This window comes from Choloepus didactylus, chromosome 1 (genome assembly GCF_015220235.1).
Source record: "Choloepus didactylus isolate mChoDid1 chromosome 1, mChoDid1.pri, whole genome shotgun sequence".
Lineage (NCBI taxonomy): Eukaryota > Metazoa > Chordata > Mammalia > Pilosa > Megalonychidae > Choloepus > Choloepus didactylus.
The window spans coordinates 10,049,218-10,066,000 of record NC_051307.1 but is presented as its reverse complement, the minus strand read 5'-3'; the positions used below and the strand labels follow the sequence as shown (position 1 = coordinate 10,066,000).

The 16,783-nt window shown below is 39.9% G+C and overlaps 1 protein-coding gene across 1 annotated transcript in view; it reads right to left on the bottom strand.

The window, feature by feature from the left end:
- Positions 1-9,217: 9,217 nt before the first annotated feature.
- KCNJ6 (potassium inwardly rectifying channel subfamily J member 6) overlaps positions 9,218-16,783 on the bottom strand; it is a 102,607-nt gene continuing 95,041 nt past the window's right edge. The window contains exon 2 of the mRNA XM_037847233.1: positions 9,218-9,657. Within this exon, the coding sequence (XP_037703161.1) occupies positions 9,332-9,657 (326 nt within the window). The 3' untranslated portion in view covers positions 9,218-9,331. The remainder of the gene's footprint in view (positions 9,658-16,783) is intronic.

Here is a 16,783-nt window from a genome sequence, read left to right as displayed (position 1 = left end):
AGTCGCCTTTTGTAAGAGAATTAGAAAATAAATTGAAAGTAAAATCATCCAATGCAAATCTTTAGGTTGTGGAAAGTTTTCATTTATGCCCAAATGCCCCCATACGGAAAAGGCAAATGGACCGGATGCAATGCAGACTTTGGGGTCTGATTTGGTCTGATCCACGCAGTGTGGGAGTGACTCAGAGATTTGAATAGTTGTGTCCTTTCTTCACTTGTATTCTCATTCCCTTGAGCACCACCGTTTTCAAAATTCCTCTGCAGTGTGGTATCCAGCAGGATTGCCACGTGGTGGTCCCTGGTTAGCAGAGTTACTCCACCTGGGTCCATTGGGCCAGCCTAAATTTAATGCTGAATCCCACTTTACATTTCATGCCGATGTACGTGAGTATTCTCAGGCACAAAGGCAGACGGAGAAAGGCAAGTTCAAGGAGGAACAGTATCCTGGGGCCTTTGCATTCTGGGGCAAAAAGAACATCCTTGATGGAAAGTTGGGTTTTCTAAAAAAAACTGTAACTAAAATTTTTTTATTGCTTTTGTTTGTACTTGGGCTTATGATCGAACCACCATTTAACTATTTGTTTTGGACCAATCTTAATTTTTTTTAGGCACAATTTGTGTAAGGGTGAAAGAAATGGCAGCTCCTTGGACATCCACCTGGATAATGTGAATCTTATTTTGGAATTGTTGAAAAAGAAGGTGAACGTGATCTGGATATAGGCGCGGGTGGGTGGGATGAATAGTTTTGTTAGGGGGAATTTGGCTGCCTAAGTGCATCCCATTCTAGGAAGAAGAGAAGTGGGACGTCCTACACCTGGAGAGCTGAGTGAGTACCTGTTTGCTTGGGCAATGCTCTGCCACCTGGGTTGTCCCCAAGGTGGGCTGTAGGTGGAGCAGCCCCCAGCAGCCTCAGCCCCTGGGGTCTCTGCCAGGCCTCCGAGCAGCCTGCAGAAGAGTGGCCTGCACTGACCAGGCTGGCGGTTGGCAGCAGCCCTGCCGGCTTCATGTATTAGTTAGTGAAGCACCAGGAACACAAGCAGGCTGGGAAATTGCCTGCAATGTGTAATGTTCAGAGGACACCAGGCCCCAGGCCCCACCTGGGCACTAGGTTTCTTCCCCAGAGCACAGTGGGTGCAGACAGAGGGGGAGGAGAGACCGCTTTGCCAACACAGGCAGATATTTGGGTCATCATCTCAAATTCCAGTGCATGTGTGAGCAAGCACCATTGTCCCCGGGTGGCTCTAGTTTCAGACAAGGAACCACCAGGCTGAACAAAGAGTTTCGGGACGTTCTTTGGCAGGCTGCTTAGCCTCATCCCTGTTGCATGAGACAGGAATATCTCACTGGAAGAGTTGGCGTCCTCATCCAAGTGTCCTTTTGACAGACACCTTTGTATATGCTTATCTCTGATCACCGGGCTGATGTCATAGAAGGCCAACAATCACCCATAGGCTCTCGAGGTGGGAGCAGGAGCAAAATATTCTACTTTTTTGGTCTCAGGCTGCCCGACTCTGAACATATTACAGGCTCAACCAAAATTGGTGATGGATTAAGGATTGGTAGAACCAAGCCCCCAATAATAGGTTGCTAGATTGTGACTGCCACTCAAGAATGGAATTAACCTACAAAGGTGGGTGCCAGGGAAGGATAATTTTGTTGGTGAGCTGAGGGAGGAGATTCAGAAAGAGCAGCTGGGTAAAGTGCTTGGATGATAATCTGCCCTCACATGAAACCATGTAGGCAGCTGGGGAACCTGCTGGTGTTGAAATCCAGAGTAGTTGCTTGCAGAGACTAGACTCTTGGCATTGTTGTTCTCCTTTGGTGGCCCCATCAGAGGGAAGGGAGGAGATTTGGAGTGTCGTGACCAAGCGGCAGTTTTACTGGATATGGGTGGGTATGACCAGACCAAGCCCTCGGACTTAACTGGAAAAGTGGGAATAGGGTCAGACTATCCAGGGAGGCTCCTGGTTTTACCTGATGAGCCAACTGAGTCTGTGTCCACTGCATCACAAAACCAAAAAGTGAGAATTTCTAGGGAATAAAGAATTAGATATGGTTTTTTTTTTAAAGCACTGAGGTAGTCACCATAGGAAAATCAGAACATTTTTGGACTTGCTTACACTTACTCTAAAAATTTATGCTTCAGTGTTTTATTTTGACTTACATATGGGAGGAACACCCTGGTGCTTAATTCAAAAGGTCTAATTCTGTCCTTCCAGGGAGAGTCATCATCCCTGACCAGGTGGCCCTCTGTGAGGCCAGAGTTGCTGGCTAAAGTGGGCTCTAAGGGCATAGGGTCCCCAGTGGACACTTCTGGAGACTCGTTGTCTAGAAGGGCAGGAACTAACCTCGGAGGGAGAGGCTCTCCCAGACAGCCCACAGCCAGTGAGTGTGGCCAAGGCTTCGGGGCTGCCCAGGGCTGGGAGGGTGATGCTCATACCTGCTCCCAGGGACAGCAAGATAGAGAGATGATGCCCGAATGGCACCTGTTATGGCTGGATCTGGGGGGATCATTTTTTCCCCTTCTCTAAGAATATCAGGTGAAGATCCAGAGGCTCTGTTGATGTACAGCTGACCACAACCCAGCTCTCTGCACTTGAGATGATCCAGTTCTGCTAGCTGTGTTTAGCAGTGATAGACCCAACAACGAAATATTCCATAGGGCTACTGAACTGGGGTTTTAGTAGCCAAAGAGGTCTGATCTTAGGCTCTGGGGATATGTTGCTCCTCTGGATGGATGTTTTCTGCTTTCTATCAGAATTTTAAATAGATGATGAATTACATGTTTATTTCACTAGTGCCTGTAGGTAGTAGATATTTACATTGCCTGAGAAAAACAGCCCTTCATGTTTTTATAAAGATTGGCTAGTTGATATCACAGTATTTAGGTTCAGGGTTAATTCAGTGGGCTCTGAACTTTAATCTTGAGATGGTCAATTACACTTTGTCAATAGGAACATTTCGTTCCCTGAAATCAAGATTTGTTGACTCTGGTCACAATTCTCTGACCAACTACAAAGCACATTAAGATGCGTGTCTAGGGGTATGTCTAAAAATAACTTTATAAATGTCATTTTCAGAGGTGATAGATCTCCATCACTTAACCATGTTGACCACTCCAATTAACTATTCTCATGTGTCTTAAAGTATTTTGCCTTCCTTTCCCCAGAATTCTCCTATTCAAATTAGGTGGAGGCATGAAGCTCTCTTTTACCAAGGCAACAAGGCCAAGTTAAAGTTTGACTCCTTTAACATTTATGTAAGTTTTATGGTGCTGAGCTTTGAGCTTTTTCTCCCACATGGTTATGGTCTTCCATGCAGTTGAAAGGCTGCAAGCTTTTTTCATCATCTGCATTATAGACACCATTCCCTACTGAGTGTTAGACACAGGACAAACTCTATCTCAATTTCCATCATTTATCTGCTGGCAATACAACATCACAATGATTTGTTACAAAACATTTTCCTCCCACCTAATTTTCAGGAAAGCATTCATAAGAGATCCTGATAGGTCTTTCAGTAGAACTAAAAAGTTAAATAATCTAGCTTGGCTTTTCTACATTGGACATTAGAAATACTTTCTTAGAACACAAGTGAGTTCAGCTGAGTGATACTAGAGAATGTCATTTAATAATGACTTATCTAAAAACTCATTGTCTGGACTTCTAAAGTCCCATATTTCTATACTTCCCAAACTTTATCTTGTGCTTCAGGTTCAGAAAGCAGCTAATGATCCAACAATCCCCTTTATGACACCTTTGTTCCTCCTGGAGCTCTTTTCAAAGAACCTGTTGGGTTTCCAAATTAGTCCTTTTCTCCTGTGTTAAACTTTTAGCAGAATGGCTAGAAAAAGCCAGAACTAGTACAATTAAACATGAGCAGAAGTAATTCAAGGTTCATTTTCATCACATTGATCAAGTGTGGGCTTGAGAAAGCTAGCAAGAAAGCCTAACATAGACTTCTCTGCTATTTAGTCTCCTCCAAGACTGTCCATAGAGATTGGCCATGTGGGTGATGGGAGGTTGGCTGGATGGGTGGGAACTGCTGCAAACCCATCTCCACTCCACTAAGCAGAGATCCAGGGACCCAACTATTTACATATTCAAATGCTTATGGGTGCCAGTGAAACCATATCACAGTGGCTGGGCTGGGAATTCCCATTTCTTTATGTTCATGAATGAATAGTTTTACCTTATCACTTTCTGAGTTGGCCACTGAATCCTGTCTGGCTGATTTTCCTGTTTACCAATCTGGGGGGAATGGCTGTGAAAGGAGGGAGTCTTTCTTTGACAGCCATAATATATGATGATGCCCTCAAAGTCTCATGTAGCAGCTGTCTCTCTTACCAAGAAAAGTGCTATTTTCTTGTTGGATGGACCTATGAATAACTACAATAGATACTGGAAAAGAATGTCATTCTTCTCAGATGACCAAGAATCTAGTACAGGGGTCAGCAAACTTCTGTAAAGGGTCAGCTAATAAATATTGCCGACTTTACCAGCCATATGGTTCCTTGCAGTTACTCAGCTCTTCCAGTGTGGTTGTAAAACAGCCAAAGGCAATGCATGGATGGATGGGTGTGGCTGTGGTCCAGGAAAACTTTATTTATGGACATGGGAATTTGAATTTTATATAATTTTCACCTGTCACAAAATAGTCCTCTTTTGATTTTTCCAACCATTTTAAAATGTAAAAATCATTCTTAGTTCACAAGTAGGTGCAAAGCAGACAATGGGCCAGATATGGTTAACACATTTGGTTCACCAACCCTCTGTGTAGTTGAAAGAGCCCATGGCTTAGAGCTTGGTGATCTGGACCTGAGACCAGGATCTATGATTTACTGGCCTTGTAACCTTGCGGAAGTTACTCAATCTGTCCGACACCAGTTTTTTCCATCTACAAAATGTAAAATATAATACTCAAACTCCCATGACTTAGAATTAAATGAGATAATTTGTGCAAGTGCATCGACTGCCCAGAGCACCACACAATTGTGGGGTATCACATTGTTTGGTTATTATTGTACAAACTGTGCTTAGTCAAAATCTCTTAGCAGTCTCCTTATAGAGTTTTGACTTCTGGATGACACCCTTCATCAAAAGCACTCCAAGACACTGTGGGCATAAATATTAAGAAGGAGTATGTTATACTCAATATCAAATTAAAGGATAACATTTTCTTAAATATATGTTGGCCATAAAGTCTAGAAACAAGATACTATCATTTTATTGTATTGTAATGTGATATCAATGAATCATCTATTGCATGTATTTTGCCAAATGGTTTTTGACTTTATAGCCAACCATTGAAAAGAAAACATCATAGAAGATGTTTATGATATATATAAAACATTTAATTTTCAACTACCTTCCTGACTCTTCTGAATCATACAATGTATCACTCAAGTCAAGGAAACAAAGACTGAAAATTAGTCAGACTATTGGCAAGCTGCCTTGGAAATGACTATATTTTAATTGTACTCTCTTGAATCACTGAGCTAATCAAATTATATTTATATTTTTCTGGTGAGTTCAGGAAACTTTCTAACTGTTTTTCTCTCTTTCTCAGTTCATCAGCTTCCACCTTTCTGAACAGTTTCTGAACATCCTAAAGATGCTGGCTTAAATCTAAATAAAAAAGCAAGATAAGGGGGGCTAAAAGAAACCTGAAATATAAGAAAATGTTGGGAGGAAAGTTATGAGAATGTTGCTCTGGGGACTTAAGAATTTAGGCTTTTAAATGAAGTCACAGTAATTTGTAAATTACAGTATAATGAAACGTACATATTTCAGAGCCCTATTTGGTTAAACCTTCGAGAGAAATTGGTTGGCATTTTTAGACGGTAGCTGGATTTTTGTTAGTGAACATAAGAAAGTGAGTTAAATCAATAGATTTGGAACTGGGAAACTTGGGAAATAGCAAAAGGGAAGGACAGATGGAGGGAAGGGGCTGGAGAAAGGGAGGGCTCTGCCTTGTGGTTGTAGAGTGGCTCTATATTGGACAACCAGTCTGCAATGTCATGTTTAGAAGGAATAGAAATGCAATGACCTGACATTACAGTGACTGAAAATGTGTTAGTGCAAAAGAGTATAGTTTGGCCAGGGGAAAGAGGAAACCACAAATAAGTTATTAGTTACATAAAGTTGATTTGTAAATGCATAGGTGCTCTTGCATTTGGGAGGTGTGTTGGCGTAGGTGGAAGTGGGAATCCGGACTCAGCATGCTTCCAGCTGCAACTGCCCTTTCCTCCAGGACCATTTTGCTCTGTTAGATTGGGGTCAACTGTGGCAAACTGCAACCCTTTAGTTCAAAGTTTTTGTCTGCCTCAGGAACCCCTCCATGCTTTTATGGAAAAGTGACTCGAATGCACCAAACAAATGGACCAAAGTATCAAGTTGAGAGCAATTCTCGTTAGTTATGGGTATTGTAGCATTAAAATAGGCTTATGTATTTTCATAGTATTTGGTTTGCTAAGAGAAAAAGCAGTGAATGAGGACTGGATATTATGCAATAAATGGGAAGAAATTGTGGGGTCACCTTTGATAAACTGTCTTAATGAAAAACATCCATTTGATACTTGCTGCTTAGAAAATTCAGTCTTAATTTCTTTCAGTTCTAAATTTTCAATTTTGACACAAAATACACTGTTAAACTGTGTTATCAATAGTTGTAGAAAAATAGACATGTTTGATAGGGACAGTCTAGTAAAAGTTTCTTCCAGAGCAGAATTCCTCATTTAAAGATTGAGAGGCTCACATTACAAAAATGAGATTTGGTTCATGTTCTGTCTCTAACTACATTGACACCAAAGACAGTGAGAATTAGGGAGGAACCTCGAATTGGATGCCCTGTCACGTAGAACTGACCCCTGCTAGTAACCAAAATTTTGTCAAGGTTCTCCATTCAGTTGTGCTAAAAGAGAGGCAAGAGATGGTCAGACTCGAAGCTGCTCATCCAACAAGACAACAGGGTGTGTGTTGTCTTTTAAACTTTAGTAACAAATTTAAAAAAGACCCAATTAGTCTTCAAGAGCTAAACCACCAGACTTTTCATAGCCCCCACGTGATCTTGCTTTCTGCTACTCACATCCTGCCCTACAACGGGCTGGTGCCTCCAAGCCAAGAGTGCCCTTCATAAGGCTATGGTGGAGGTAAGGCCATTGTACCTCCCCACAGCCTTGCAGGAAGTGTGTTGGGCTCCCCTCCCCTCCTTTTTTATAGTGTGTGGAATGGAAACATGACTCAACAGCTATTCAGTGCAGAAAATGAAATGCTGGCAAAAGGAAAGGGCTATGGACAATGGTCTTGTTTTCCATGAAGTCAATGCCAGGAAGCAGTTGTAGGGATGCAAGGTCTCCAAGGCGGAAGAGAGACCCTGATGTCAAATTTAGGAGCCACTTTCCTTTTCTGTGGGACATCGTTTTTGGTAGACCAGGTCCCCAGACAACAGCAAGGCCTGTGCAACCCAGTCAGGGAAGGCGAGGGAAGCAGAGAGGGACAGCTCGTTTGAACTCTTTGACCTACATGGTGCAAAGCCTCAAACTGAGCACAGCTGTAGGAGCTGAAAATAAACTTGGATCCATTCACTGAATATTTATGATGGGCAACTGTGTTAAGGAACAAACAGTTTATAAATGTGAAATTGATGTAGAAGATCTGTCACAGTGAAAAATCTCTACCTGCCCCTGAAGTTTTGCCTAAGATTCTTTTTCTTTTCTTATATGTTTTTTCATCTTGAAACTTAGATTTTCAGTACAAAACACCCTTTCTCCCTTCCTCCCTCACTTCCTTGCTCTCTCCCCACTCCCTTCCCTTCCCTTCCCTCCGTCTCCTTTCTGACTGTTTTCTTCCTTCCCACATCTGTCTTTTCAGATTAAAATGATTTAAGGCTGAAGTTTTTTGTTTGTTTTCTTTTGATTGAGAGACACTTTGGATTTGATTTCTAACCTGTGGGACATGCTAGAGAGATTTCTTAAACAGTCACCAAATTTGTTGCTCTAATCTTTCAATATTGAACTATAATCATTAATCATAATAAAATAATAAAAAACCCCACTGCAAGAAGTGTTGATGGATAAGCCTCCAGGGACACGCAAGCTATCTTTCCCAGAGTGCCAGATGGAGTCAAATTGTTTAAGTTCAATAATTATAATATGCTGTCCACTAAATGCCTTCACTAATTTCAGGATGCTAGACCCAAACCATCTTCTGCTAACATACTAGTCTCATTTTAATACTCTGCGAGTACAGAGTGGGACAGCTGGAGGATCAATGATTTTGCTGAATAAGAATTTCCCAAACTAATATACTACAAAGGTGAGAGCTCGCATGAAAAGCAGAAACATCACTGATGATCAGCTGGAGAATTTCCTCTTCCTGATGTTCTCCCTGGGCTAGTTAGCGAGGCCCTTGTTAAAAAAAGACATCAGTTTTATAAACATTTCACAGTATATTAGTTTGTGGGTGGTGGGTTTTGCCAGCTACTGGACTTCCAACTTCCCCTAGACCTATGGCTTATTAGATTGAATAAGAGGATTATCGAGGGAACAGTGAGGTACCCTAAAGGGCTGCCAATTTGCAATATGGAATGCTAGTCTATGCACTGAAGGGTCATCAGTCAAGAGGATGAAAATAATCTGGAAAACACGGACATCGGAACAGAAATGCCTACTGTATGGTTGGGAATCTCTCTCTCTTTTTTAAAAATCTTATTTCTAAAGTTATATATCTAAACCTACATTAATTATACATCTATGTACATTATTTAGAAGTTCTGCTCTACAGTACTTTTGTACATGCTGAGTTTTATTACTAACTGTGAAAAGAAAATAATTACATAAGGCATATATATGTACAGTGTTTTGTCTTCAGCTTGCCTAGACCCTGAAACTGTATTGCCTGCCCTGTGGAAGAAATTTATAGGCATCTATAAAACTGAGGGTTATACTCTTCTGTCTCACTGCTTGAATAATTAGGCACCAGAGACCTTGCTTGTCTTATCCCAGGCAATATCTTTAACACACTCCTTTGAGTGATCTGGTATTGTGTTACACATGCAGGAAACAAGCTTAAATCTGTAGGAGTTGGAAGCATGGCATTCTGGGAGGAGACAAACAGGGCACATTGCGCCTTAATCAGATCCATGTCTACCTTGTTAATCTGAAAAATCGAGAGAGGGCAGGTAGATATTTTACACCTTGAAGATTTGTTTCCTGATAATGCCAAAATGAAATATAAATAAATAACATCATGAGAGAGACAGAAAAGAAAGACAATGAGAGACAAGGAGAGATTGTGTGAAGGGAGAGGAGAAGGGATTGCCCAATGAAGGGACTAAACTTTGGATTCATTCTCTAGGTTGGCCACGTCACCATTCCGTTCTGTTTGCTCTTCCAGATTCTTGTCCTCCTCTTCAGTCTCCAGTTCTGCATGTTGGTTGAGTTTGCTGGACACAGACCAACTCAGGGGCAGCTCTGCCCTGCTGGCCAGCTCGGCCAGCTCTTTGGCACTGAGGGATGGGGTACTGGTCTCGTAGGTCTCGTGGAAGCTGTTGTAGTCGACTTCGTAGAACCCGTCCTCCAGTGTCAGGACGGGTGTGAACCGGTAACCCCAGAGGATCTCACTGGTGATGTAGGAGCTTCGAGCTTGGCACGTCATCCCTGCGGAGAGGAGAATGGGGTTTAATATGTGAGAGCGTGGGCTCTAGCACGTGCTGTTGCCACGTGCTGTGACTCACATAAAGTGCAAACATAGGTGCAGGTGCCCAAGAGCATGGTGGACGGTGGGCATGGAGCTTCCAGGCCTCCCAGGGAAGACCCAGGGAGCAGCGGAGAGAGTCCTGGCTCATGTCAACCCACACTTTCACACAAGTCCATGTACACTCACAGGAAAGCACATTTGTACACACACGGGTGCACACATGTGTGTGTGGCTGTGCCTTGCCTACGTTTTGCTCCGGGAGAATCGTGACTCTCACCTCCCACCACTTTTAGAGGCCCTTATGGGACTTCAGTTCTCCAGCTATAGACTTAGAAGTTTGGCTTACAGAATGGCAGGTAGGATCCTTTTAAACCGGAATCCACACACCTGTGTTTCCCTCCATCCACCACGATATTGCAGGCTGTGTCTGCAGTGCCCAAAGGTTGTATGGGATACCTACTGAGTCCCCACTTTTATGAGGTCCAGTGGCAACTGTTGTTCAGGCTATGCAACATATACTACTGCCCCCCTTCTTCAAGATGAGAAGCCTTTTAAAAATTTGCACAAAAGTGTTGTATTTGCTACTGGCAGGCGTGGAGTCAGGAGAAGCTTTCTTTTAAAGAGACATGGCAAAATGAGGGCAACTCCATCATCCTCTTAGAAAAGAAAACAGGCAACAGGCTTGGTGTAAAATATGGGATATGCCATTTGTGCATTTTCTCTAATGTCAAAGGGTTATTTTATGAAACGTCTCAGGAAATGGAAGCACTCATTCATTCATTCATTCTTCCAGGGTTGACTTCTCCATCTGGCAAATAGACACAGTCTCTATGGTCCATGGTACTTTTAGGGACCCATACAAATGTCTTAATTCTTTTTAAAATCAGAAAAAAATGAACTTACAGGTGAAAGAAAATACTAATATATTCATCTTCATACCGACATAATTATAAAATATAATTAAAAACTTTCTTTTCATAAAGGAAAGCAAAAGTGTGTAGGGCCCACAGAAGTCATGGTGTGGCCCAGTGCTCATTCATTCAGGAGAGCAGCCCATCATCCCATCATTTGGCACATCATCCATCAAGGCAACCAATGAGATATTTTACTCAACTGCTTAGGGCTGAATGCAGTGGGGTGGGGGGAAGAGAATACATATAGGTGTTTACACAGAAGGGTTCAGACATACAGAATGTTCCCACAGGACTGCACTTGTGGCCAGAAGAAGCTACTGGGGTGCTGGGGATTTAAGTGATTGTCCCACCTGCAGTTGTCAGAGCCTGAGCCAAATCAGACCCCTCTCCAGCCCCAACCTCTTCCTCTTAATCTCAAAATGTGAATGCCACCTTCATCTCTGTTTCCCTGCCTGCCCCACAGAATCCCCACCGTATGTCTCCATAATAATCACCGCAGGACTTCTAGGTATTGAAAAGAAAAGATCAACGCTACTTTGCTTTCTCCCTCTGAAGTTTCTCTTAAGAGTTACTGACTTTTTAGTCTGTTTGGGAGTGGTAGGGGGTAGTCAAGTGATGAGAGGGATATATGGACTCAGAATGAGGCACAAACAGGAAGCTGAGGAGAAAAGGTAATAAAATAACTTTGGTTTTTCTAATAAAGGAAGTACATGTTTATTGTAAGTTGACTAGAAAATAGAGACAGGCCAAAAAATAAAATCCACCTAGACTTTCATTTCTGGCTATATAAATAATTAAATAAAACCAGAAATAAAGACATATAATAACTAAAATTAATATCTATATGGAGAGAAATGAAAACATATGTCCACACAAAAACTTGTACATGAATGTTTATAGAAGCATTCCACCAAAAGGTGGAAACAACCCAAATGTCCTTCAACTGAAGAACGGATAAACAATGGAATTTATATGGAATATGTACAATATATACAATGGAATTTATTTGGCCATTAAAAGGACTGAAGTACTGATACATGCTGCAACGTGAATGATCCTTGAAAACATGCTGAGTGAAAGAAGCTAGTCACAAAAGGCCATATGTTTTAAGATTCCATTCATATGCAATGTCCAGAATAGGGAAATTTAAGGAGATAGAAAGTAGATTAGTGGTTGTTTAGGGCAGTGATTGGGTTAGGGAATATAAGGGGAGTATGTGTGTGATAGCTAAATGGCACAATATTTCTTTTTGAGATGATAAAAGAGTTCTAAAATTGACTGGGGTAATAGTTACACAACATTGTGAATATACTAATAAACATTGAATTGCACACTTTGCATGGATGAATTGTGCAATCTAAATAAAGCAGTTTTGAAGAAAACTAGAGATTTAACAGCAGATTGCAATCAGCTGAAGAGAGAATTAGACATCTGGGAGATCTGGGGAACTTACACAGGACAGAAGAGGACATCATCAGGGATGGTGGAATAACAACCTTTAAAAATCCTTTTTTCCATAAAAGCAATGAGTACAGTGACAAAAGTTGACAAAATCAACATTTTACGAGCCCCAGAAATTAACTAAAGGTGCATTTACTAAAGAAAACGGCTTAACCTCAGTAAGAGTGGTGAACTTTGTGATGTTTTAACCCTCCACCCCCCAAGCCCAGCTTCAAGGTATCCTTGCAAATCAACAGCCTGTAATCCTGCTGAAAACCAGCAGCCTAGCAGCCCCTAAAGGTCAGAGCTCTTCAAAGCCCCATTCTCAGAAATGTCATTTTTTGACCTGTCTGGGGATCCCCTGAAGACCTCATTTACAAGGCTAGTCTTTATTTGACCTGGCTCAGAGCTTGTGTAACACAAATAGCCTTTTCCCTGGAAGTGTTTGTTGAAAATAATTAATGAAAATTGTTTAACATCACAGCTGCCTGGGTGGTGATAACAGTTGCGGAAAACAACAAGCAACAACAGCAAAAACTAGAAGAAAAACTAGGCAATGAAATGTCCACATGTGGCTTTGCAAAGCTCTGACATATTCCTGAGGTTCTAGAAGGCCTAGATGTGTAGGCTATGTGCATGTCTGGGCTCAAGTGCAAGTTCAGGAAAAACCTGAGAAGGCCCTAATCTTTCACCGCTGGCTGACCCTGAGTTTCTGCACAAGTAGGAAGTGAAAACTAAGGCAAAGTTGTAAACTGTCTGGCTGAGTGTTGAAAGCATACCTCAACATGCACACAGAGCTCCTCAGCAAGGATGGGAGACTTATTCATTCCAAACATTTAAGAAAATCTTTGTCCGGTCATTCACTGATCACTCAGATAACCAAGCAGACTTCAGTGGCCACATATAACAGAAAATTCAGCCCTTACAGAATTATCTCAGGAGAGTTACTAAGTAAACAACAACTACTACAAAGACTACAACAAACAAAACCCTTGGAAGGGGGGAGAATTTGATTTTCAGGGTTTCCACATTATCTTATTTAAAATTCCAGTTTTCAATAATAAAAAAAAAAAACAAAAAATAAAACTACAAGACATGCAAAGAAACAAGAAAGTATAGCCCATATGCAGGGTAAAAAAACAGTCAGTAGAAACTGTCCTTGAGGAAGCCTAGATATTGGACTTACTAGACAAAGACTTTAAATCAGCTATTTAAATATGTTCAAAGAACTAAAGTAAATCATGTCTAAAGAACTAGCAGAAATTATGAGGATAATGTTTCACACAATATAAAATACCAATAAAGAGATAGGAATTATATATAAAAATATATAAATTCTGAAGTTGAAAAATATAATAAATTTAACAAAAATTTGCTAGAAAGACTAAACAGTCAATTGAGTTAGCAGAAGAAGGAATCAGCAAACTTGGAGATAGGTCAATTGAGATTTTCCAGTCTGAGCAACAGAAAGAAAAAAAGAATGAAGAAAACTGAACAGAGCCCCAGAGACCTGTGAGATACTGTGACGGTTAGATTCATGTGTCAACTTGGCCATGTGATGATACCCAGCTGTCTGGTCAAGCAAGCACTGGCCTAACTGTTGCTATGAGGACATTTGTGGCTGGTTAATAAATGAACAGGCTGGTTTATTAAATCATCAGTCAATCGGCTGCAGCTGTGACTGATGACATCAAGGAAGGGTGTGTCTTCCACAATGAGAGAATGCATTCAGCTGGATTTAATCCAATCAGTTGACTTTTTAAGCGAGACAAATAGAGGACCTTCACTTTTTCCTCGGCAGACCAGCGAAGTGTTTCCTGAGGAGTTCCTCGAAGTTGCCAGTTCATTTCCTGAGGAGTTCATTGGAGTTGCCAGTTTGCTGCCTGCCTTGTGGAATCTGGACTCATGCATACCCACAGTTGTGTGAGACACTTTTATAAATCTTGTATTTATAGATATCTCTAATTGATTCTGTTTCCCTAGAGAACCCTAACTAATACAGATACCTCAAGCATACCAACATATGCATAGTGGGAGTTCCAGAAGGATAGTAGAGAAAGGGGCAGATAGAATCTTTGAAGAAATAATGTCCAAAAACTTCCTAAATTTAACAAAAAACATTAATTTACACATCTAAGAAACTTAAAGAACTCCAATTAAGATTAACTTAAAGAAATTCACACATAGACATAATCAAACTGTCAGAAGACAAAGATAGAATCTTGAAAGCAGCAAAAGATAAGCAATTCATGATGTATAAAGGATCCTCCACAATATTAACAGCTACTTTCTCATCAGAAACGATGGAAGCCAGAAGGCAGTGGGGTGGAGTATTCAAAGTACTGAAAGAGGAATGACTGTCAATCAGAAGTTCTATTATATCTAGCAAAACTGTTCTTCACAAGTGAAGGATAAATTAAGATATTCAGGATAAACAAAAACTGAGAGAATTCATCATTAGCATGTCTTCTCTTCAAGAAATACTAAAGGGGGTCCTTCAGGCTGAAATGGAAGGACCCTAGACAGTAACTTAAATACACAGGAAGAAATAAAGAGCATTGTTAAAGGTAACTACATAACTAAATAGAAAAGGCAGTATAAATGTATTTTTTGTTTGTAACTTTTTTCTCCCATCTTATTTAAAAGACAGCTGAATAAAGTAATAATTATAATATGTGTTGATAGGCATACAATGTATAAAGACATAATTTGTATGACAATAACAGCACAAAGGAGGGGAAGGTAATGGTGCTATATAGGAACAAAGTTTTTGCACCCTATTGGAATGAAATTGGTATTAATCGGAATTAGACTGTTATAGATTGAAATGTTAATTGTAATCCCCAGGGCAACCACTAAAGAAATAACTTAAAAATATAGTAAAAGACAAGACAGGGGATTTAAAATGGTACACTAGAAAGTATCTATTTAGCACATTAGAAGGCAGCAATGGAGAAACAGAGGAACAAAAATGATATAAGGCATATAGAAAACAAAAATCAAAATGACAGATCTAAATTAGTGATTATACTAAATATAAATGGATTAAACACTCCAATCAAAAGGCCGAGATTGGCAGAATAGATAAAAATATCTGCTCCAACTATTTGCTGTCTATAAGAGACATGATTTAAATTCAAAGTCACAAAGATCTTGGAAGTCAGAGTATGGGAAAAGATACACCATACATGTGGTAACAGATATAGAGTGAGAGCGAGTGAGTGAGAAAGAGCATGTTGGAGTGGCTATACTAATATCAGACAAAGTAGATTTTAAGACAAAATTGTTACTAGAGACAAATAAGTTCATTTTATAATAATAAGAGGGTCAATACATCAAGAAAATACAGGAATTAGAAAAATACATGCACACAATGACAGAACCCTGAAAAGCATGAAGCAAAAACTGACAGAATTGAAGGGAGAAATATAAAATTCAGCAATAATAATGGAGATTTCAGTAGTTCACTTTAAAAAATGGATAGAAGAGCTATACAAAGATAAACAAAGAGATATAAAACTTTAACAACATTATGAACTAAAAAGACCTAACAGACATCCGTTGAACATGCCATCCAACCTTAGCAGAATACATATACTCCTCAGGTGGCATAGAACATTCTCCAGGATCTGCCATTTGTTAGGCTATAAAACAAGACCCAATAAATGTCAAAAGATTAAAATCATACAAAGTATGTTTTCTAACCACACTGAAATGAAAGGATAAATCAGTTACAGAAGGAAATTTGGGAAATTCACAAATATGGGGAAATTAAGTACATAAATAAAAAGGTCAAAGAAGAAGTTACAAGGGAAATTAGAAAATTCTTTGAGATGAGTGATAATGAAAATACAACATAATAAAAGTTATGGGATGCAGCTATAGCAGTGCTTAGAGGGAAATTTATAGCTATAAGTGCTTGTATTAAAAATGAAGAATGATCTCAATAACCTAATCTTCCTTCTTAAGACATTAGAGAGAGGAGTAAACTTAACCCAAAGAAAGCAAAGGAAGGAAATAGTAGAGATTAAAGTGGAAATAAATTAGAGAATAGAAAATAATAAATCCAATGAAGCTGAAAGTTGGTTCTTGAAAAAGATCAACAAATTTAACAAACCCTTCACTAGAATGACCGAAATAAAAGAGAGAAGATTCAAATTACTAAGCTCAGGAATAAAAGAGGGGCCATTACTAATGACCTTACAGAGATAAAAAAGATTATAGAGGAATACGATGAACAATTGTAAGTCTAAAAATATTAGATTACCTAGATGAAATGGACACATTCCTATAAACACAAAAACTACTGAAACTGCCTCCAGAAAAATAGAATATCTGAATAAACCTATAACAAATAAGATGATTGAATTAATAATGAAAAACTACCCACAAAGAAAAACCCAAGTTGAAATGACTTCACTGGTGAATTCTATCAAACCTTTGAAGAATAATTAACATGAGCCCTTTAAAAACTCTTCCAAAAAAATAGAAGAGGTGGAAATACTTCCCAACTCATTCTGATACCAAACCAGACAAAGACATAACAAGAAAGCTACAGACCAACATCTCTTATGAATACAGATGTAAAATTCCTTAACCAAACAATAGAAAATGGAATCCAGCAACATATTAAAAGCATTATACACCGTGACCAAGTGGGATCTATCCCAGGAATGCAAATTTGGTCCATCATATGAAACTCAGGCAAAAGAAAACCCTATGTTGCTCTTTT